Source organism: Phyllosticta capitalensis (genome assembly GCF_038381095.1).
Source record: "Phyllosticta capitalensis strain CBS 128856 chromosome Unknown BKA78scaffold_8, whole genome shotgun sequence".
Classification (NCBI taxonomy): domain Eukaryota; kingdom Fungi; phylum Ascomycota; class Dothideomycetes; order Botryosphaeriales; family Phyllostictaceae; genus Phyllosticta; species Phyllosticta capitalensis.
In genome coordinates this window covers 161,591-183,398 of record NW_027117446.1, presented here as the reverse complement: position 1 = coordinate 183,398, position 21,808 = coordinate 161,591, and the positions used below count along the sequence as shown (strand labels likewise).

Here is a 21,808-nt window from a genome sequence, read left to right as displayed (position 1 = left end):
CAGCATTTGCCCGGTCTCAAGAAAAATTTGAGAACGCTCTGTGGTGGTCCAAACTTCCACTGGGAGGCTCTTGAGGAACGATACCTAGCGGCCACCGTTCAAACAGTGACTCTGCTAGTCGAGTAGTAGTAGCCGCCGCGTCTTGCACTTGGAGGCGCAATCATGACGACTTGAGCTCCTTCCTAGACAGCCAGTAAGGGGGTGGTTGCGGGCTAAGTGTGTGCAAGCTCCGGTATTATCTAGCCATCTTGCTCCCCTGGAAGGTATGAGAGGCATCGAGCAGCTCCCACCCAGGTAGTAGAGAAAAAGGCGGCTTCGTGAAGTACCTTGATATCTTGTCATCTCAAATCAAGCGCCAATTGGAATCTCCCCCGAGTAGCCAGAGTCTCAATCCAGAGTGCATGTCTCTTGTCAAGTAGTGAGCCTCAGGATTTAAAGCATTCCCAGAAGTTTATTCGCGCGCGGTCTGCAAAACAGGACACCGCGCCTCACCCCCAGACGACTAGCTTTCCAGATGCCCCTTTCGCCTCTTACACAGACAACATATAAGATCCTTGCTCCAAAGCTCGCCGCGGTCCTCAAGTCCTGATGGTGCCCAAGATAATCTCTCGACAAACTCACTCAAAAGGGTCAATGCGAGCCGCAACACTACCCGCTCCCGCAGCGCGCACACCATCCGCCTATAAAGGGGACCTCGACTACCTCGCAAGCCGTGCACCACATCCAATACCGCGCGCAGCCCAATCAAGCACACACGCCATGGGGATTTTCGTATGACTCGAAGAATCGAGATTGAAAGTACCCAACAAGTAGTGCCATGTATTCGATCCATACAACAACGAACAAACAAGTGGCACGGGAACGGGGGGTCCATCCACCATTACGGTATCCCCAAATGGCCTCAGCGTTCAGCGGGTTGTGGAGCCCGCGCGCTCGACTATTGGCTCTTGGGCGATCGTTGTCCCCACATCGGATGGACCGAAGTCGATCGGCGGAAGCCACCAGTACCTACACATGTAGATGCATAACACCGTGTCAACGGGGCGGGCGGGTGCGCCCGCCAGACGACGGAGTAGGGGCACTCGGCATCGCCGTTTTCTTTCGGTGGCCTTGGTCTTGCTCTGTTGCTTCGTTTTGCTGCGGCGGCAACTTGCGTCAGGGACTGGGAGGATCTTGGGACGCCGAATTCTCGTCTTCAAAGCCATGGAGTAGTAGGCAGGTAATGCAAGGATACGGAGCGTCATCTCGTAGATCATAGAGGCCGATGGGAGACATGGATAGCGGAACATTATGTCATCAGATGCTCGCCGCAAAAAAAAAAAAGTCTCCGTGTTGACAAGACGAAATCATTAAGCGACATTGCTAGGGGCTATTTATAAGGGGAATGAATCGGCCTGATGGCGAATGGGAAGTGCTCCGTCTGTTGTAATATCGGGGGGGTTTGACGCGCCGCAAGTCATATTAAACGCGCGGTAAAGAGATCTGAGAGTGCCATGTTCGTGTCGTAGCGAGTCTTGTCTTGGACATATCTGTGAGCTGGGTTGGATGGTCATTTTCGTCGCTTATTCTGTAATTTGTAGTCGAGATTGAGACGGAGATGGGCGTCTGTAGTTGGTACGCATACATAGGCGCCATTTGAGCTGGTTTGAGCAGGAAGTAATAGGAGTGATCCAGAAGCATCAATGTCGACGGTAGTACGGCTTTGACGGGTCGATCCGCTGGAATCTTCTGTCAAGGGCAATTAGACTGGACATTGAAGAAGCGTGCAAACGAGGTAGATCTTGATTTAGTTGCCTTTGAAAGCAGATGAATGGCAAATGGGTGAAGCAAGTGGATAGCGGGACTCCTTCTGCCGCAGAAGTAGCCTGCTTGATAGCTTCGACTTCGCAACGATTGAATAGGAGTACCGAGAGACTCGTCAAGATTGAGGTTTGGTCTAGAACCGCTCCTGAACGGTTCTATGTACGATTCAGCTGTCCGATTAACACATCGAAGGTGGGTCAACGCTGTGCCACAGCAGCGGCGAAGAAGCCAATCATGAAGAGTCGTCTGATATTGCTGCGAAGCTGTTTACGGACTGTGTGAGCTGGACATGGCGTGGCTCCACGACTCAGGGCCAGTGGCACCGAGTACGCAGTACGCACAAAGACGTAGGAGGACATGATTCGACGACGGTGAGTTGAGTGGCAGAGACCAAGGGTTCCAAGTAGTCGTGAGCGGTTCAGAGGACAATGCCGCAGGTGATTTTCTGGGGAAGCGGCGCAACATCCACCCGGGGCAAAAAATGACCAAGTCAACCCATGCTCTTCGAATTCGAGAAGACCGTTATGAGGTCGCGAAGAAATCAGGGAGTACCGCAGTAATCTCCGCGCCTCTGTCAGGGCTCAGACTGGGCAGATCGCGGAGTACGGGCAGCGTCGTCTTTTGACAAACCCACATTGATCGCGGCGTAGCCGGCAGCATGCCGTTCAACACGGCTAACGGTTGGGTCTACATCGAGTGCGTAAACGCGCCAGGCAGGTCGCGGCATTCTTTTACTCCCTTTTCAACCCCGCGCCACCAGAAACGCACGTCAGTTGGCGTTTCGGAACCCAATCTCAACCAAGTCGCGCTTCCTCATCCACAAACGCCATTGAGGTCCGCATCGTCTTGAAAAGGCGCTCGACGGTGTCTGCAGGCTGATCGTGGCTCTGGAGCGTCAGAGGGGCGTTTCCCGCAGCTGTCCGGATTTTCAGAAATGGCAAGCAAGGGAACGCGTCGGCGAAAGGAATCGCAAAATCTTTCGCAGAGCCATACGCCCACGGCTGCCACGACATCGCAGACACCATCGACGAGCGCGGACAGATCGGAGCTTTCGAGACGGGCCTCATTGGCACCTGCTCCCTCGCCATCGACCCCGGGAGAGAGGAGCGACGACGCGACGAGTCCGCAACCGCCCGACAGGCCCAAAACCAAAACCCCGCGCTCCCACGTCACAGCTGTCGCGTGTAGTCCATGTCAACATCGAAAATCCAAATGCGACGGGAAGCGGCCGACGTGCTCTTCGTGCGAGGCAAGAGGCCGCACCGACTGTGTCTACGACATGGCTGGGGACCAGAGGAGGACATCGTCGCTGAAGCAGACGATTGTGAAGTTGGAACAAGAAAACCAGACTCTCAAAGAAGTGATCCAGGAAATCTGCATGGCACAGGATACGAGGTCAGCGGTTGAGGTTGCTAGGCGGTTACCTGTCAAAGATTTCCAAGGCTTGCAGGATGTGGCGGCTCTGCTTAAGCGACGGCAGAGCACAATCGACGATGCTGTCGGAGAAAGGGCACTCGCAGAAAGCAGAGCTGGAAGAAATAGCGCGGAGGAAAGCATGGACATTGGCGATGTCGCCCCACAAGATATCAACATCGATCCCGTCCTCAAGTCCGCAAACACAACACATGGCGCCCCGATGCCATTTCCGCCCCCAGCGAGTTTAGACAGAGCTGCACTCTCAAACAGCAAAGGACCAGCGCAGTTTGTCCACATCAAGTCTCCGGTAAGATCCGTGAAGACTTTCCGAATGAAAGGCTGTGACATTTGTCTCGTCACAATTGCTGATATTTCCAAGGCGTGGCAGGATGCAAGTCGTTCGAACGGTTCGCTTTCTGTGTCGTCACCTTCAACGCCCTCCTTTACGTATGCCACCGAGCCGTCCCAGGATTTGTTAACACAAACATCAACGTCGGGAAGCGGTGTGTTCCATTCATCGAAAGATGGACATTGCCAGAATTCCGTGCGATACGTGCATTCGGAGAGTCTCTACTGCCCGTCCGTTTTGTGGGTAGGGAAAACCTTCGGTGTGCCTCAGGGAGACAGGCAAACTGGTAGAGACCAAGTAAAGTGTGCTCCTCTACCTGTGTCTTCTCTCCAACCGTTGGACATGGTCGTAGCGGATCCCTTTACCGCTCAAGTCACTCATTTCATCCAGAGGAAGCGAGATCTTCTCGCTTATCCAGTAGGATGGCTGTCCGAGCGTGTCCTCGGGGACACTGGAGATGCGATAAATGCTCAGCTGATGTACTTGATGGAAGGTGGAATCCCCGCTCCAATTGAAGACTTGACTGTCACGGAATTTGCGGCCAGTGTCGTAGGGCAAATGTCGTTCCCAAGTCGCGCGGAAAGACTGGCAATCTTTTACTTGATGGTGAATTTCCTCAATGTTAGTAAGCCATCCATCGGAATGGTGGAATGCCCTTTCGACCTGCAAAGACCCCCGACTGACAGAGATTCCAAGTGGCGCATTTTACCAACAGAGGAACACCACGACATGATTCCAGATTGCGTCAAGCCCACAGCTGAGCAAAGTCTTGTTCCCCACCCGGCCTGGGTGGATTGTTTGCCTTGGTAAATCCTAGCTCTTCCAGCCTCTAGTAAACCCAGTTGGAGTGTCCAGTGATCTGACAATATCAAGGCCTCGACTCAGGAGCGAATTCATTTCTAGGCCCGACTTGGCAAGACGAGGCAACGCGCTGTCGGCTTTCTCACAGTATACGAGGGTCAACTGGCCTTCGGAATATGCTCTGCCGTTCGATTATGGTGCGAGGGACTGGAGAGTCGAAGAGCTTGGTCCAGCGTTGGAGCAACTTCCCGACGCGTTCAAAGCGCACGTCGCCGACGTGAACAACTGGTCTCTCGATCCCGGCGTCGTGAATCTGTACCGCGACATTGTCTTTGTCGACAAGGTATGGATACAGCCCCTTGAAGCTGCGGAGATGTCCCATGATTCCATGATGTTCGATGTATGAGCATGTCAAGTTGGCTTGGCCGCTCAACGGGGGCGCGGCGAAGCCTCCGGCTCAGTCTTGATACGTCATTCACCGGCCCTGCGGCTCTCGTTGCAGATCCTTTTGTCGTATTGAGTCGGCTCGACGCCAGGTCGCGCGCGGCTCTTTCGAACAGAGAGCCTGCGATGCGGCACCGGATCGGATCGAATCGCGCCTCGATGGCGATGGAGCTGCGGGCTCCGGCGTCTCTTGGTGTTGGAGAAAGAGCGAAGGGCGTTTCGTCGTCACTATAGTCAGGATCATCTAGCTTTAGCTTTCTTGTAGCAGTACTTGCCGCCGCGGTGCCATCAAAAGAGACGGTGAGACGTCCAAGATGGAGGAGAAGGGCAAGAAGGCGGGCGAGTGGTACCACGCGCCGAGAAAGGAGAATAATGCTGGTCCGGTCGATGCTCGAAAGATTTCGAAAAGAGCAGCATTTTGTGCGTGGAAAAAGTCTTGCGCGGTCGTGACATGGAGGGGAAACAGCAGTATCTGTACATGGAAGGAGCAAGTGTCCAACGCGCAACAGCCGACTCGCTTCCTACATGTATCCGCTTGGCTAGCCCGTCAACATTACTACATCGAACCACTAAACCAGTCTTTTCTACGGATAGGGTCTCTTTGTTCTCCACTCCAAGGGCCTTGCTCTCCGCTTCCTGTTTATTGACATGGTTGACTCCAGATCCGCCTGCCAACGCACTCTAGGACCCCAAGCCTCGACCGCACAAGGTTCCATCATGCCGTTGCTTCCAGTCTTTCACCTACTGGATTCGAAAATTCCTCTCATTATTCACCGCCCCACGCATCGTCACTCGGTTACAATGATCGCCATCTCCCTTGCGGGCGCATGCGAGAGCCGGCTTTGGCTTGTGGAATCCCAGCAGCAGCCTTACGGCCAGCAGTGAGTCTAGACTTGAGAAGAACTCGAATTGACAGAGCACGACAGATTGGAGCGTCTTTCGGAGCGCAATCATCCTGCCCCCAACAGAGCGCGCAACATGGCTCAAAAGAACCAGGTCATGCAAGGCCCCTCGTCCCAACCTCGTCCCGACCACAACAACTGGAGACGCTCCTACCACGCATCGGAAACTCCGGTTCGGAAGAAGGCCTGGCCATGTCGACGTGGTTGCTCGCATCCTAAAACACCAACATGCTGTACTACTGCTTGCGAACAACGACCAGTCGGAGACAACGAAATTCCGAAGTACGCCAGTTTTGCGTCATGACTTGCAAAGGATGAAGATGTTTTGGTTACTGGACGGCCAGGCTGTCCACCTCTAGCTCCTCATGCTACTCTCCTGTACCACCGCGGAACCGGACCAGGCCGCGGAGAAGCACACTTGGCATTGGATGACCGATCAGATAAGACCGTTTGGAGTCGACGGCATAATGATCTGCGGTCAGCTGCAGTCTGAATCCTTTCTCTTGAACTTATTCCCGGAAAATCAAGACAGCAAGGCTTTTTCTAGGCCCTCAACGCGACAAGTTGGATAGGGTGCTTGTTGAGGGACCGAAGACAACACGACCAATCACCCCTTCCATCCACAGCACGCTGCCCAACCTTCTCTCACGGGTCCCTCTCGTCTGAAAATCTAATCATCAACTTACAATTCCCTACACCATTTCAGCGCCTTGACATCCTGCTCGCCCCATTACCAAATTTTCACAAAATGCTAGAATGGCACTCTAGAAAAATATGAACAACATTCACAAAGGGGCAGTCTTGGCTTCGATATTCTCACTCCACAGCCTCACCCGGCAGTCAGCATCGGCCACGCGGGCCGTGCTCGCTCGTACCAACTTCCGCGCCCAATGCGAACGAACCGAACCGAAGTCCGGTACCGCACAGACGGAGCAGAAGCGCGGCAGCTAGGGCCGCGCTGCCGATGCTTTCTGTCTCGGTTTGTCCGTTTTGGACGCTTTGTGCAGCGGGATTTGTGCACGACGACGACGAGAATGCCAGCAGCGAAGATTGAGAAAGGGATGGCAAAGAGGTGGAATCTGATCGGGGGAGACCAACGTCCAAAATCCGACTCGCTGTCGTGGTTTTGGAAATGCTCATGCGCTTGTCAATTAACCTTGCGATGACTTTTTTCTTCGTTTGAACCTAGGTATGCCGAATCTCCTTCTCTGCTCCCGAAGTGTGGTAGGAGATGTCGACGCCGTGCGGGTGTTCCGTCTTTTCAGGTGACAATAACATTACGACGGTAGGAAGAGAAGAGGCGAGTGGACGGGTAAAACATCTGCCGCTGGCTCAATCAAATGAATAGGCACGAGACGAAGAACCGCGCAATGGGTAATATCTACAAGCAATCAATTTTTGACCTTTCCTCGGCCGCACCCCTCCATCAACATTGACCTCTTTCTCTTCGCAGAGAGCCTCTTTCCCTCAAGAAATCACAGCGTCGGAAACCACACCCAGCAAATGGCAACAACAAACTTGATGGCAGCCACAACCCACAGCGCACACATGATGCCACCCGTCTCCTTCGAAATCCAACCACCTGCAATCGCGCCCAACAGCGTCAACACAAACGCAACGACCCTGCGATTCCTCTTCGCATTCGCGCTCAGCGGCGCCGCCAGGCTCGGATCGCTAAACAAGTCACACAGCAAACTGGTCAAGACGAGCGTCGGAACCTCGTTCAAGCCCACCCCCCGACTAACAACAATCTGGGCAGCGCCTTGAAAGCTCAGCAGCGCAATGGGGCCCAACTCGTTCCAGCGCGGCTTGCCCGTCGGATTCGGCGGCTGCGGGACGGACCCGTCGATGACGCCGGCCTGGGCGAGGCTGGCGGCGACGACGACGAAGACGCCCTGTAAAGTGTAGGACAGCAGCAGCGTGAAGCGGCGGCGCGCGCCCAGCTCGTTGACGATGCGGCTGAAGAAGAGCGACCCCAGGATGAAGCACACGAGCGATGTGAGCGACCGCACCCACCCGTAGGGTTTGCTGTTTTGCCCCGACGCGCCGAGTGCGATGAAGATTGTGTTGCCCGTCTGCATCGAGACGAAGGTGCTGAAGGCTGCGGAGGAGAGGGTTTGCGTTAGCTGGGTTTGTTTGTTCTCCTGTTTTCCCTTTTTTTCTTTCGTTCCGCCGTCTCTTCACGACCGCACAGGATGTCGACGTTGGATGCCGGCACTTGAGAGCGGCGCATGTTCATGCTGAACAACGGGCTGTTCTCCTCCTCTTCCTGTTTTTCTCCCCCTTAACAAAACAAGAAAGAAAAGAAGAAGAAGAAGAAAAAAAAAAAGAACAGAAACGAAAAGTGCAAACAAACCATTGTACAGCGTGCTATCCGTCAGCCCGGCGCAGAAGCACGTGGCCAAGAGCGGAATGTCGACGTGCTTTGTGTCAATCTCTGCCCAAATGCTCGAGACGCGCCACGAGCGCCACCACGCGGCGGCGCCGCCGTTTTTGCCGTTGCCGTTGCCGTTGTTGGTCACGGGCAACACTGCTTCTTCCATGGACGAACTCGGTGCGTAGAGATGTTGGTTTTGGGGTGTGTAATGGCTGCTGGTGTCTGAGGTGGTGGATAGGGTGCCGTAGCCTTTGTTGTGAGGCGCCATTATGTGATCACTGTTTCGCGCGACGCGACGTGACGCGCAAAAAAAATTCCTGAGGGATGATGACTACTGGGAGAAGCCGCGATGGTGCAATAATTGCCCGTCCGTCGGTGGTACCTGACAGCGAGGTGGGCTAGCCGTGTTGGGCAGGGTTGGGGTCAGGGTCGTCGTCGTTGGCCTGGAGGTACCTTGCGGTTGCGCGTTGGGTGTTGGGTGGAGGTGCAGACAGACAGCCTGCTGCCGATAAGGTAGAAAAAGAGATGGGAGAAGAGGTCGATGTGTCGGTGAAGACGAAGATACGTAGCAGCCCGTAGACCCGACGACGTTGGCCCAAAACGCGAGCGAGCGATACGACAAAAAGTGTCTCTCCCGTCGCGTGCTCCGTGCAAGCCTTGCTCCTCGCGTTTTGATTGGCTGCGATGCGGCGACTGCAGCGCGACGTCACTCAGCTGCTGCTGCGATGGAAAAATTGAGGTCGAGCAAATACACTACCTACCCTTCTTCATCACACATTCCTAAGGGGGGTTTGTGTTCTTATGGTTCCGTTACCCCGCGGCGGTCGGTTTCATCATTTACGATCGATTGCTTTTTGATGGGAGGCCGTTTGGTGCCTGAAACGTTTGAGAGCCCCGTTCTTGACTCGACGAAGGTCGTTCTGTTTGCATCTGAAAAGCTTCATGGATTTTGTATCTACCTCCTCTCAAGTCCTCTGTTTTCCATCTAACCAGCTGTATAGAAAGTCTTCAGCGACCCATTCCCGCTCCAAAAGCTCGATCCAAAGTTTGCCAATCAATCCATCTCCAGCTTTTTCCACTGGCACTTCCGTGTCCCGAACCAACGGCCTCAAGGTGACGGCCATGATGAATGCCAGTCCTCCATGAGTGAGCATCGGTGATGCCTCTCGTCCATCGCTGAGTCTTCTGGTATTCCGATGATATTGTTCCAACGTATCTCGTGCTCCCAGCAGGCGCTTTTCCGCCGTCCATGCCTTGGAGCAAACATGCCGCATCTGCTCGCTTCGTTAGACCGCAATCAACCGCAAGAGCTTGGGATGGGTGCTTACCTTTAATCGCAATTGCTTTAATCCACCTGAGATCCAAGAGTCGCTCCAGCCGCACTGTTGTATCCGGGGTCTTCTCGCCCTGGCGTAGTGCCTTGTGCGAGCATCAGAGCGAGCGCGGATGATCCATGACACTCCACGCCGGCGTCGCCTCTCTCACTGGCCACTCATTCGGCAAGCGCAGCTTCCAATCATCGAGCAACTTCGACAGTCGGCGCGCCTCATCCTCCTCCCTTTTGCGCCGCTGCAGCTCGTCAACTCGGGCGCGCGCCTCCTCAACCCGAGCATGTGCCTGATCCAACTGTCGCACGAAGAAATCGACGCGGTCATTGCGGCCGTCCGCGCAGGCACCCGCGACCAGTTCCTGGTAGACCTGGACAGCGATCCGCGCACGCGTCTCCTCCAGCAGGCCTTCAGAGAAAACGACGCGGTCGTTGCGGCCGTCCGCGCGGGCACGCGCGACCGCGTCTGTGTAGATCTGGACTGCGTCCTCGTGGCGGTGGAAGCTGTGAAGTGAGGGAGGTTAGTAAGTCTCTACGAACGAAACTGGCGCCGTGGCATGCAAAGAAGCTTGCTTGCTTACGGGCATCTGTAGTCTTGGTCGTCGTTTTCGTCGTTTTGCTGGTCTGAGCAGCGAGCGAGGAGGACGGCCATGCTGGTGGTACCGGGGAGGTCGTCGTCGTCGTCCGGCTTGTGGAGGGCCCTGAGGGCTTTTGTGGCCATGCGTCTGGCGGCTGAGGCGTTGTCAGAGCGCAGGTGATCCCATGCGGAGTCGCAGTAGGCCTGGTCGAAGACTTGGGCGGCTTGAGCGGGCATGGTGGAGAGGATGGCGTGATTTTGATGATCTGGATGGTGTTGTTGTGAGGTAGGGCGACGAGAGAGAAGTGTGGGAAGAGAAGTGTGGGAAGAGAAGTGTGGGAAGAGAAGAGTGGGAAGAGAAGTGTGGGAAGAGAAGTGTGGGAAGAGAAGTGTGGGAAGAGAAGTGTGGGAAGAGAAGTGTGGGAAGAGAAGTGTGGGAAGAGAAGTGTGGGAAGAGAAGTGTGGGAAGAGAAGTGTGGGAAGAGAAGTGTGGGAAGAGAAGTGTGGGAAGAGAAGCGTGGGAAGAGAAGCGTGAGAAGAGAGAGAGAAGAGTGAGAAGGTTGGTGTGGTGCTGTTGATCTGCCTGGTGGTGGGGTGATTATATAGGCAAGGCAGATGGATGATGGCCAGGCAAGTCAAGGCAATGAGAAAGAAGAGAGCCAGAGGTACACTGACAAGGAAGGCAGTGAGGAAGAAGAAAGCGAGAAATGGGTCCACTCGCAATCAACATTGCAGTGAGATTGAAAACTGACATCTGATACAGCTCATTGTTATATAGCAACCCCATATACCTCAGCTTTCGACCGTAGAAGGCACCTCATCAGAGTCTTTTCATCTTTCCTCTGTCCTCAATTCACTCCATCCAGCAGTCTACGAAGCGACATAAATAGTGGCAGCAGGCACAAGTGGATGGCACGTTTGACCGAGGATTTGTTATTTGTCTTTCACAAACTCTTCGGTTTCTACTTTTCTACCCTTCTCCCATCAGTCTGATATCCATCCTCGACCAGCTTCACTGTCCTCGCCGCTCGTTGCGTCCATTCCGCCATAGAAACCCGATCTTGCAATCGTCAGCGCACAGTCGACTCTTGGATTCGTGATGCTCACGTCGTAGCCGGCCTCTAGCAACGGATGACTTCCGAAGACCATGTCGAAGCAGGACGCGAGCTTCTCCAGATTCTGCGACGAGTTGCGCTGGACATCAGGGACATCAGGGCATATAATCATGCCAAACAAGACCGAAGCGCTGGTTCTCCAAACGCCACTCCCTGATCTCTGGTGTCTCGCGCCCCTCAGCCTCGAGCAGCCACTCTTGCGCTTGTTCCAGCGACGCCTGGTACTGTGCGACGCGGCGGTGACGGCCTTCTGCGCGGGCACATCTGATGAGGTCTTCATAAAGGCGAACAGCGTTCTGACCGTAATCGCTGTAAAATGGATTAGCCTCAGCAGAAAGCCCTCATTCACTCCCTACTGAAGGGCTTACACGGCGTGAATGGATCTGGAACGGCTCAGCAGCATGTTCAAGAAGGCGCGGTGGTCGTTGCGAAAGCGCGGGTGACGTTGGCGGAGGATTTGTCGAGCAGCGCGGAAGGCTGCTGAGACCTCGCCTTCGCGGTAGAGGCGCCACACTTCGTTGCAGAGCATCTCATTCCTCCAGAATTTGTGGTTTGGATTGTCGTGATTGGACATGGTGTGGAAGGCCTGGCGGATTTTGCGATGATGACGAAGAGGAGAAGAGCGATGTTGTTGGTGGTGGTCAAGAGCGCCGTTAGTGGGTGAAAAGACGCCAACGCACAAGCAAAGCAGCAGTAGACATGAGATCAGGGAATCAAGTGTGTGGTAGAACGTGAATGTTAATTCTTGATTACTCTTGAAGCAGGATACTCGCGTGCCCAGCTCGCTTTGTCCCCAGCACTTCTATGCAAAGAGTCGTGAATGGCATCAGCATCCGGACCGTCCAGCACGCTGCAGTCCTCTCCAAGAGCCTGGCCTTCAAAGGCCTACATCCGACTTCGCATCCTCCATATCCAGCTCTTCCAGCTGGCGCTTCAACTCCTGGCGCTTCGCGCTCCTCGCCTGCCTCCGACGCTGCGAATCCTGCTCGCGGGCCTCGCGCTGCTCCGCCTCGCGCAGCCACTCGCACGCCAGGCGCTGCTTTTTCTTGAAGAAGTTGAAGCGGTCGTAGCGGCCTTTGGCGTAGGCGGTTCTGATGGCTTTGTCGAGGAGCTCGACGGCTTCGCGGAGGTGGGAACTGTGAGGGCAACAGTGAGCTTTTGCCGGAGACAGAACTCGCTTGCTGTGGTGGTGTGGTGAGGTATTTACACGGCATCGATGTTGGAACGGCTGAGTAGCATGTGCAGACTCGCGAGATGCTCGTCGTCGAAGAAGGAGGTGTGGTTCTCGAGCATGCAGCGCGCGCCGCGGAAGGCTGATTCGGTGTTGCCTTCGTCGTGGCTGTCCCACAGCGCACGGCAGCAATGGCTCGGTTTTCTGAATTCTGGCATGATGGTGCGAGGGATGGTGTGGGTTTTAGTTGGGGAGAAGAGATGGTGTGAGTTGCGGTGAGGGAGAAGAGGTGAGGGAGAAGAGGTGGAGGGCGAGGTCGATGGTGGTGTGAAGAGACGAAAACCCCCGGAGCAGAGGCATAGATTACATAAAGAACTTTCACACGGGTGTGAATGTGTATCAATCTTGCAACATTTATTGCTCTGTCATGCAGACTGTCACTCTCTGAAGCCGTGTACATTGTCTTTGCAGTCGACCACGCGTCTCCAACGGCCAACCAAGTCTCGAACCAATATCAGCGCGCAAATGATCCACCACGGCCTCGCCAATCAATCCTCCATTTCCATCGCCTGAGCTCACAGCCCATCCAATTCCTTGCACCTCGTGATTCCCGTCTGGCGAGCTGATTGCGCTCACTGTGCGTTACGCTTCTTCGCCTCGTTCATTCCCGCCCACGCCTGCTCCAGCAAGCCGCGGAAGTGAGCGACTTGGTCGAGACGGCCTTCCTTGCGGGCCTCTCCAACCACGCATCCGTAAAGAAAGACAGCAGTATGAGCGTGAGAGCTGGAAATTGTGTGAGCAACTGCAGCCAACAATGATTTCCGACTCGGTGGAGTACTTACACGGCGTCATCGCTGGACTTGCTCAAGAGCATGTGAAGACTTGCGCGCTGCTCGTCTCGGAGGCGTGCAGGATGGCGGAGGACGTATCGGGCGAGGTGGAAGGCGGCTTCGGGCATCGCTTTGTTGTACATGTGCCAGGCGATGGTGGTGTGGAGTTCGGCGCAAGTGTTGTGGGTTGGAGCGGCTTGGAGGGACATCTTGTTGATGACTGGATCGCGTGGTAGTCTTGGTTGCGATTGGAAGATGGTGTGGTATTTTGGGTTGCGATTGTGTTGTGTTCTGTTGTGGTTGTGGGTTGTGACGAAAAGCAGGTGGAGAGGGTTAAGGAGGACGCGAGGTTGGCGGTAGGTTGTCTTTCAGTGGCACGACGGGTGTTAAAAGAGACGCCAAAAACATCAACTGAATTCATCGCCAAAATTTCCCCTTCCACTCGATCCAAACCCACCTTTTCCTCCGCATCCAGCAACTCGTTGCCCCAGCGCTTAGACAAGTCCACTCACTCCATGCCAAAACCGCTCATCCCTGAACCTCATTGACGCTCTCGCGTCCCTTTCCTATGCCTCGCGCGCCTTTGCTCCCTGCAACCAACCCCATGCCTTCTACAGCAATCAACGACAGTAATTGACGCAATCGCCGCGTCCTTCTTTGCGCGCATCACCGACAACCCAATTTGATGATGAAGACCGCCACGATGTGCGGATGACGCTGCCCCTGGCTCCACGTCTTGAAGAATCCAGCCCATGAAAAGAATCTTTGGAGGACCAAAGATGCCCACCAACCCGAGAGAGCCGAACCAGTACCGATGAGTGCTCTATTGGTATCTCCAAGAGTAGGGAAGCGTTGCTGGAAGGAAGCCAAGGGTAGTTTGGAAAGCTCCCTGCTTTTCTACGCAAGACTGCCGCCTTTATACCTCTTTTATACCTTTGACTGGACAATAGCAGAGTACAGAGGTCATGCGCAGATCGCTTGGCCTGCTGGTTAACCGGACCTTGTATCTGGCTGACTGGATGACTGAAAGTGCACCAAGATTGCTGCCTAAGGAGGTATCCACACAATATCGCTCCATGTAGAGGCAATTCGCTGTCCTCTCGTAACGTTGACACCTTTGCTACCTACCTTTTTGGGAATGACGGTCCCGTGAGCGCTTACCTGAGGCACCAACAGCCTCGCTCCACCACGCAGACGCTGGGTGAGTCTTGGGTATAAATACTCATCAAGGGCGCTCTGCTCTTTCATCCATCAAGCTCTCTTCTGGTCAGTGAGTTTAACTCACCAACAAAAGCCACGTGCCACTGGAAGAGAAACTACTTTCTTTACATTGACTGTTCGTTTGCCCTGGGTTCAAAATCACCTTCCCTTCCACCTACCAAATGCAAGAAGCAACTCAAAATGATGAAGACCACCACGGCCCGAAGATGACCCTGCCCCTGATTCCACATCTTGATTATTCCAGCCCACTCATCAAAATCTTGGAGGTTCAAAGATGCTCTCACAAACAAACCAAGACAGCCAAAACGCAGTAGGTGAGGATGACAGTATGTTGGTTCCAAGAGTGAGTGGAAGGCATTGCTGAATTGGCACTTTTTGCAAAAGCTGCTTGCTTGTCGGAGCTAGACCACCACCGTCATGTCTCTTCTATAGCTTCGACTCTGCGGTACCGGAGTACAGAGGTCATGGGAAGAATCGAGTGACCGGGCCTCATGTCCCGCTGACTGACTAGATGCAGTGCACTGGAATCGCGATTCAGGCACCCACGTGACATCACTCTCTTCCCCACAGGAGCTCCACGAAAGGCCTTTAGGGTATAAATACACAACCATATCCTCCATTCTCACTCCTTCTGCATCAGCTTCTCTTCGCTCAGAAGTTTCGACACCCAGAGGTTTCACGTTTTCCTGGGAACTTTGCACGCCATACACTTGCACTTTCCGCGGCTCTTCCTCCGCGTCAAAAGGCGAACGCCCGCAGCCTATTCCAAGACCAAAAAACAATCAATCGTGATGAAGATGCTCAACACGACATGTTGACGCTGATCAGTACTTGAGCCCAGTATCCCGAGATTTGCAACGGATTCCTACGCCCGGCGGCCAACAAGCCCGAGTGTGCGATACCTTGAGAAGCAGGAGCAGACGACCACGGTCGTTCTCTGACTTTTTGAGGGCTTCTTTCGGAGCGTTTGGAGTGACCCTGCGTTGAGATACGACCCCCTGCGATCCACGCTGCTTTTATACCTCGCGATTCAACCACAGCCGGCTGTACTGCTAGCCATGCAGGGCAAGTGCGTCGTGGAGTCACTTGACGACTGCACAGTCATGCCACTCGAATCAAACCCAATGGTACTCAGAGCCGCGAGACTCGAACCAGCCACCAGCGGCGACGCACATTCCACACCTCCCCATCCCCAAACGTCAGCGCAGAACTCGCGTGGTATAAATACCTGCCTGCCAGTCCACACTCTAAAGGCCACATCAACCTATCTCTTGACTCCGAGAGGCAATGGTATGTCTGTAAACGTGGTTCACAAGCGGACTACTGTCTGTTTCGCCTCTTCCTCTTTTACTCTCGTCTCCCCGAGTCCTTGCCCCGTCGCCAACTCCATTCTCCTTTCTTTCTACAATAAGCAGCAACGACACTGACGACCACCACGACGTCATAATGCTGTTACCCCTGACTCCGCACTCTACAGCCTGCCCGTGCAACTTGACGACACCAGTCTGGCCTCCCTCTTCTGTCTTCCACCCACGGCTCCAAGTGAACTCTGGGAACGCAATTTCTTCGACCGCACAGTCTTGTCTTCGTTATCTTCCTGTTTTCAGCCATGCGAGGAACTCTACGCAGAAGAAAGGAGGACACAGCATTGACGCGGCTTTTATACCCCTTTCCCCCTGGCCGTCCCGCGAGAACCGGAGAGGTCGCGAGCAGCAGCGAGCGGGTCAGTCAGTTGGTGCCTTGCGAGTGCGTCACTTGACTCCCGCATATTCTCGTGGTGATGAGGGCTGATAGCTTGGAGCTGAGAGGCACGTGGACGGCTGGCGGGTTCCATGTGACAAGTCTGTGCTCGTGGAGGGTCTGCGGAGGAGTGGTTGTTCAGGGGGTATAAAAACTCCTCCAACCCAGCCTGACAGACACTTGTCCACAGCGAGCAGCGCGGCTTCTTCGACAGTTCGGAATAAACGCCCACCACAATGGATCACTTTGTCCTTTGCCCTGCTGGCTTGCACCATCGTCTGCGACACTGTTTTTTCGCCACTGGGTTCTTGTCTTCTTTTCCTCCTCGCCTGGGTCCACTCTGGCGCCAGGGGAAAAGTAAAAAATCAAGACACCAGCACCATCAATCTTTACCGCTAACACCATTTGTCACCACCCCCTCACAATGAATCAAACCACCACCTTTGTAGCATTAAAAATATACCCAATATATTCACTCCTCACTACCACTACACCTTACTACATACTACACTACCACATCCCCCTCTTGTGCCTGTGCTAGTGCCTAGCTAAGACTATACTATACGTGGCTATCGACGCTTCGTTACGTTACTTATTGCAATCAACCCAACAACCCAACCCAAGTCGCTCCAATCACCACCCCTTTCAACACGCTCCCTCCAGCTTCTCGCTCATCGACCGACCACTGAAAAGAAAGAAAGGAAAGAAAACAAAAAAGCACAAAAACGCCAAGAATACTTCATTTCCGTGTCCCGTGTCCCGTGTCCCGTATCCATCGAGGAGTAAGTAGTTGTGGCCGTCAGCTCATTCGTGTCAGGGGAACAATCAAGCATCAAACGCAGGGCAGCGCCGCAAAGCGAAGCCAGCTCGAGCCAGCCCGCTGGCGAGGCGTACAGTATATTCCCTCCATCTCGCTCCCTTGTCACACTCGTATCCCAAGATTTTTGGTTTTTCCCGTTTCAAGCCGCAGCAAAAAGGGGCAGTCAGTCAGTCGGGTCGGCACCAACCACCCAACCTCTCAAAAGGAGACATCCAACGCGAACTTAACATCCTTCTCCCCCAATCGCACGTACGCGCCCCTCATCATCATGCCATGCCGCTCACCTTCCTCTGCACCAGACCCTCCCACGCATTATAAGACGCGGGATACCCAGCACCGCCGCCGCCGCGGCCCTCCTCGGCCATCTTGCCGCTGACATGGCGATTGCGACCCAGGCCCAAATCGCCGTTTTCGTCGGCGTAGGAGGAAAAGAGCTGCAGGTCGACGCCGGAGCGGCTGACGACGCGGGGGCCGGCTTCGACGCGCGCGTAGCCCGCGCGCTGCGGGCTGATGCCGAGCTGCTTCTGCGCCTTGGGCTTGGGGTTGGTAGGCGTTGCCGTGGCAGTGGCAGTTGCAAAGGCTGGCGTGGCGGCCGTCGTTGCCGTGCCCTTGTAGCGGCCAGCGGCGGCGGCCTTCTTCTTTGCGCTGCTGGGCGAGGGCGTGGCTGCGGGACTGGGCCCGGTGCTGTGAGGTGCCGACGACGCCGGGCTGCGGCTGTGGGTGTAGTAGGGCGAGTCCTTGCCCGTGACGGCGGCGGTTGCGCTGCGCAGGTCGCCGTAGTAGCGGCCTTTTTTGGGTTTCATGTTGCTGCTGCCGCCGGCCGGCTGCTTGGTCCAGTCGGTTGTGGACCAGTCGGCGGTTGTGCGCGTCACGGTCGAGGCCGTGGTCAGCGCGCGGCCGATGTTGGAGCTGCGGTCGCTGCTGATGGTGCTGGTTCGGCTGAAGGGCATGGGCGGTGGGGGGCTCGCGGACTTGATGCCTGGCGAAGGTGGGTTCATGCGGAGAGGAGATGGCCGCAGGTGCGCGGGCGAGACGTCATTTCTGCCGCTGGCTGGGGAATCTGTGAGAGGACTGCTGTCGAGGTTGAAGGAGAACTTCAGTCCCGCGTGGGCATTATCTCTGTACGGCTGCAGAGGAATTGCCTTGTCGTCTTCGGCATCGAAAGAGTAACGGCGATTGAGCGGCTGACTCTCATGCGGCTCCGCTGGGTCTGCCATGACGAACCAGTTGTCGTTCTGTAGACTCTTGCGCTTTGTCTGGTGAGAAGAGCGAGGGGGCGAGCACGGTGCAGAGTACTTCCCTCCACCGGTAGACACAGAATACACGCTGGACGCTACAGTCTTGGTAGGGCTTTCAGACCCCTGAGAGAACACGCTGGGTGCTGTCGACTTTGCTGGACTGTGGCTGCCATCACGGCTGTGGAGCTCTGCACAAGACGAGTGCGCAGAGTACGGCTGCGTGTAGATTTGCAGGCTGGCCCTAGATTCGCGTGCAGAGCGAGGAGTGTGTGGGGAGTACGAGACTTGGCCGTCCTTGCGAGTCTGCGCAAAAGGCATGGTGCGCAGGTCTGGCAAAGGAGGGTCCTCGAGGAGCGAGGCGCGAGACGGATTGGGAAGGTTGACGGTACTTCCAGTCAGATCGCTGAATCGTTTGTCTGAGGCGGTAAACTCGGACATGGAAGAAGACATTGTGTGCTTTTTGCGCAATTCTTCGGACGTGTCGTCCTCCAATGGATTCATGTCGGGCGGCATGTGCGCAATCTTCCGGAAGATGATCAAGAGGTAAAGATCCAAAAATACCGAAATCAGGTGGAGTGCTCCAATGGTGACTCCCGTGAGCCAAGTAGCACTAAAAATGCTGTTGGTGGCAGATTCAGACTTGAAGAAAGTGCGCCAGCGTCCTTCTGCGCCTGGTGCCTCTGAAAGGTTGCTCTTCGCCATCATGGCAGTGAAGACGTAAAAGGGAATCAAGGCAACGTCGGCGAAGAGAGCGAAAAAATGGTAACTTGCGGCGCTCGCCGGCGCGCGTCCGCCGACACTGCGCATCAGATGATAGACGGCATAGAGGATGCACACAACATCGACTCCAACCTGCAAAAGTCAGTCCTGCGTCTGTCCAATTCTGCTAGGTCCAACTGACCGAAACTCTGATAATCCAGCCCTCCAAGCCCTGGGTTCCCCTGATGCAAATGGAGCAAATCAAGATTCCGATTGCGGCAATCAATTGGAGGGCTCGAAACGCAAACTGGATCCACTTGGCCCAATTGATTCTGCCCTTGGTGTTGGGGCTCATGGGTTCCACATCCGGGCGTCCATATGGTCCGATGAGATAGCTGTCGGGGTGGCGGTTAAAGTCGATCAAGGGCCCCTTTCGAACAGAACTGGCTGGGGTTTTGGTGGCCGCAGCTTTGGCAGCAGCTCTACTTGCCTGCGTGACGGCTTTTGGGTTGAAGCCGTACAAAGAGTCGGCCGTGACCGAGTTCCGCTGCGGCTCGTAAATGTACGGCTGCTCAGGACCGCCCATGATGACAGCCTAGGGAAAAAGGCGCGGCGAAGGAGACGAAGAGTAGTGTCGCAATGGCTCAGCAGGACCAACAAGGCCGCATGAGGAGAAGGATACCAAGGCCAAGGAGAGCAAAGGCGCATGAGAGGTCGAGAGGGAATGCCATCATAAAGGCAGCCCCCAGCGTTTACACGGCAGCGTCGTCCGAGCAACGATAACCCGGTCGTGTGCGACTGGCGAATGCCGCGCCCCCGCCAGCCATTCAGCGGGTCAGATGCCGGCAAGAGTCGCAGAAAGACGACCTTGGCTCTCGTGGTGCCACTCGGCGGGAGTTTGCCTCGCCATCAAGATCATCTATTGGTAAACCGTCGCCGCTGACAACAACCGCCCCATCCAGGACCCGCCCGCATGCATGCGAGACACGAGGTGAGCCTCCCGTCTGTCCGCGATTCGATCAGCGAACAGCAATTGTCTTTCCATGATCCGTTGGTCGCAGCCTGTCGTCGAGGTCGAAAGATGAATGGTGTTGATGGTCAGTGGCTGCGGGCCGTGGGTAGATCGACGACCGGGCCGAGATGACGCTAGCGGCGGGGCTCAACCGGAGGACCCCGTCGCGTTGACAGCTCCCAAACTTCAACACCAAAAAATGTTACTTGCGCGTCGCGTTCCTTTTGTTTGTCGGTCTTGCACCTTGGAGCTGCGGACTCGTACTGCGCCTCAACAATCCTTTTCGCCTCGAAATTATGCGACGACACCCAATGCGCGCGGCGACAAGCCTTTCCGGCTCGCCGTCATCGGCTCGGGGCCAGCTGGATTCTACTCTGCATACAGAGTGATGAACAGGATCCCAGACGCTGTGGTGGATATGTACGAACAGCTCCCGGTACCGTATGGTCTGGTGCGCTTCGGAGTCGCGCCAGACCATCCAGAAGTCAAGGTTAGATCTCCCAGCGTTCAAGTGACTCATGTCTGACTTGCTGTAGAAATGCCAGGAAAAGTTTGAAGAAGTCGCCGCATCCCCACGATTCAATTTCGTCGGCAACATACGCATAGGGCATGATATACCACTCACGCAGCTAGTTCCTCGCTACGACGCCGTCCTCTTCTCCTATGGCGCATCCTACGACAAAAAGCTGGGCGTTCCCGGGGAGGACCTCAGTGGTGTATACTCGGCGAGAGCATTTGTCGGATGGTACAACGGCCTACCAGAGTTTGCAGACTTGAATCCCAGGCTCGATGCTGGAGAAGAGGCGGTCGTCATTGGCCAGGGAAACGTCTCACTGGACGTAGCTCGTATCCTGCTATGCAATCTGGACGAACTGAGGAAGACGGACATTGCAGAGCACGCAGTCAGTGCGCTCTCCAAAAGTAGAGTAAAGTCTGTCAAGATTGTAGGACGGAGAGGACCATGGCAAGCCGCATTCTCGAATAAAGAGGCCCGCGAGCTGTTCAATCTTTCTGGCGCGCACTTTTCACCTCTCGATGAATCCTTTTTCCCCAGCGAAGCCGACGCCAAAACCCTGTCCCGCCCCCAGCAGCGACTTTTGAAAATGTTCAAGAGCCCTTCCAAAACTGCAGCCGACGCAGCAGCCAAAGAGTGGACTTTCAAGTTTCTACTCAGTCCCACGTCCTTCAACGCGTCGTCCACCGACCCTTCGTCTCTCTCCAGCGTAACCTTTGCCAAGAACGCTTTCGACCCTCCGTCATCCATCTTCGCCAAAAGCGCATCGGTAGTCGCCACCTCGGAATCTGAAACTCTTCCTGCAAGCGTGGCATTCCGCTCCGTGGGCTACAAGTCTGCGCAACTCCCCGACATGAGCGCCGTAGGAATCCCCTTCAACGAGCGGCGTGGCGTCATTCCCAACGACGGCCGAGGCCGGGTCCTCGACCCCGCGGCCGGGCCAGGAGAACTGGCAGCCATGCACCTCCCGGGCCTGTACTGCGCAGGATGGGTCAAAAATGGCCCGACAGGTGTCATTGCGACGACCATGGATGATGCGTTTGCAACGGCAGACACCATCGTGCAAGACTGGACGCAAAAGGCCAAGTTCATCGACGGAGACGCTGAGGGCTGGGATGCCTTGAGCCAAGAAGCGAAGAGCAAGGGACTGCGCACTGTGAGCTGGGAAGACTGGAAGAGAATCGACGAGACAGAGAGAGCAAAGGGCAAGGAGATGGGTAAAGAGAGGGCGAAGTTTGTGAATACGGAGGACATGTTGAAGGTGTTGGATGCATAGACTTTGAGTTGGCTGCATATCCCTCATCTGTACAGTCTGTATGCATGAAGAATCCTGTCCCAGCTCGTTGGTTTCTCAATTGCTTGATATTAGACCTGAACGGTTGGTGGCTCATCAGATTCGAGGCTCAAAAGATGACATGCCAATAGCTGCAGGGCAGAGAAGATGAATAATAT

General features: G+C 55.1%; 7 protein-coding genes across 7 annotated transcripts; 2 read left to right on the top strand and 5 right to left on the bottom strand.

The window, feature by feature from the left end:
- Positions 1-2,411: 2,411 nt before the first annotated feature.
- On the top strand, positions 2,412-4,925 carry BKA78DRAFT_171578 (uncharacterized protein). The gene is made up of 3 exons (XM_066883252.1): positions 2,412-4,189; positions 4,265-4,374; positions 4,442-4,925. The coding sequence occupies exons 1-3, from the start codon at positions 2,738-2,740 to the stop codon at positions 4,773-4,775; spliced, it is 1,896 nt and encodes a 631-aa protein (XP_066741627.1). The 5' UTR covers positions 2,412-2,737; the 3' UTR covers positions 4,776-4,925.
- Positions 4,926-7,190: 2,265 nt separating this feature from the next.
- On the bottom strand, positions 7,191-8,258 carry BKA78DRAFT_254183 (uncharacterized protein; the record flags this gene model as incomplete). The annotated part of the gene is made up of 2 exons (XM_066884880.1): positions 7,191-7,816; positions 8,072-8,258. The coding sequence occupies 2 exons, from the start codon at positions 8,256-8,258 to the stop codon at positions 7,191-7,193; spliced, it is 813 nt and encodes a 270-aa protein (XP_066741626.1).
- A 1,265-nt stretch (positions 8,259-9,523) lies between these two features.
- BKA78DRAFT_381437 (uncharacterized protein) lies at positions 9,524-10,350 on the bottom strand (the record flags this gene model as incomplete). Its single annotated transcript, XM_066893005.1, has 2 exons — positions 10,001-10,350; positions 9,524-9,923 (listed from the first exon to the last, which is right to left on the bottom strand). Exons 1-2 carry the CDS (start codon positions 10,231-10,233, stop codon positions 9,524-9,526), a joined length of 633 nt encoding a protein of 210 aa, XP_066741625.1. The 5' UTR covers positions 10,234-10,350.
- A 1,638-nt stretch (positions 10,351-11,988) lies between these two features.
- On the bottom strand, positions 11,989-12,500 carry BKA78DRAFT_354661 (uncharacterized protein; the record flags this gene model as incomplete). Its single annotated transcript, XM_066891773.1, has 2 exons — positions 11,989-12,247; positions 12,319-12,500. The coding sequence occupies 2 exons, from the start codon at positions 12,498-12,500 to the stop codon at positions 11,989-11,991; spliced, it is 441 nt and encodes a 146-aa protein (XP_066741624.1).
- Positions 12,501-12,914: 414 nt separating this feature from the next.
- On the bottom strand, positions 12,915-13,321 carry BKA78DRAFT_297471 (uncharacterized protein; the record flags this gene model as incomplete). Its single annotated transcript, XM_066886772.1, has 2 exons — positions 12,915-13,065; positions 13,125-13,321. 2 exons carry the CDS (start codon positions 13,319-13,321, stop codon positions 12,915-12,917), a joined length of 348 nt encoding a protein of 115 aa, XP_066741623.1.
- Positions 13,322-17,032: 3,711 nt separating this feature from the next.
- Positions 17,033-19,901, bottom strand: BKA78DRAFT_373183 (uncharacterized protein). The gene is made up of 2 exons (XM_066892757.1): positions 19,033-19,901; positions 17,033-18,983 (listed from the first exon to the last, which is right to left on the bottom strand). The coding sequence occupies exons 1-2, from the start codon at positions 19,414-19,416 to the stop codon at positions 17,160-17,162; spliced, it is 2,208 nt and encodes a 735-aa protein (XP_066741622.1). The 5' UTR covers positions 19,417-19,901; the 3' UTR covers positions 17,033-17,159.
- Positions 19,902-20,230: 329 nt separating this feature from the next.
- Positions 20,231-21,632, top strand: BKA78DRAFT_332529 (uncharacterized protein; the record flags this gene model as incomplete). The annotated part of the gene is made up of 2 exons (XM_066889992.1): positions 20,231-20,332; positions 20,379-21,632. 2 exons carry the CDS (start codon positions 20,231-20,233, stop codon positions 21,630-21,632), a joined length of 1,356 nt encoding a protein of 451 aa, XP_066741621.1.
- Between the last annotated feature and the right edge of the window lie 176 nt (positions 21,633-21,808).

Excerpts from the sequence above, each read along its gene's own strand:
- BKA78DRAFT_171578 (XM_066883252.1), top strand. The coding sequence starts at position 2,738 with ATGGCAAGCAAGGGAACGCGTCGGCGAAAGGAATCGCAAAATCTTTCG. Across the intron at positions 4,190-4,264 it reads TGATGGTGAATTTCCTCAAT|TGGCGCATTTTACCAACAGA; the intron begins GTTAGTAAGCCA and ends AGAGATTCCAAG. Across the intron at positions 4,375-4,441 it reads TGGGTGGATTGTTTGCCTTG|GCCTCGACTCAGGAGCGAAT; the intron begins GTAAATCCTAGC and ends GACAATATCAAG.
- BKA78DRAFT_373183 (XM_066892757.1), bottom strand. The coding sequence starts at position 19,416 with ATGGGCGGTCCTGAGCAGCCGTACATTTACGAGCCGCAGCGGAACTCG. Across the intron at positions 18,984-19,032 it reads GCTGGATTATCAGAGTTTCG|GTTGGAGTCGATGTTGTGTG; the intron begins GTCAGTTGGACC and ends TGACTTTTGCAG.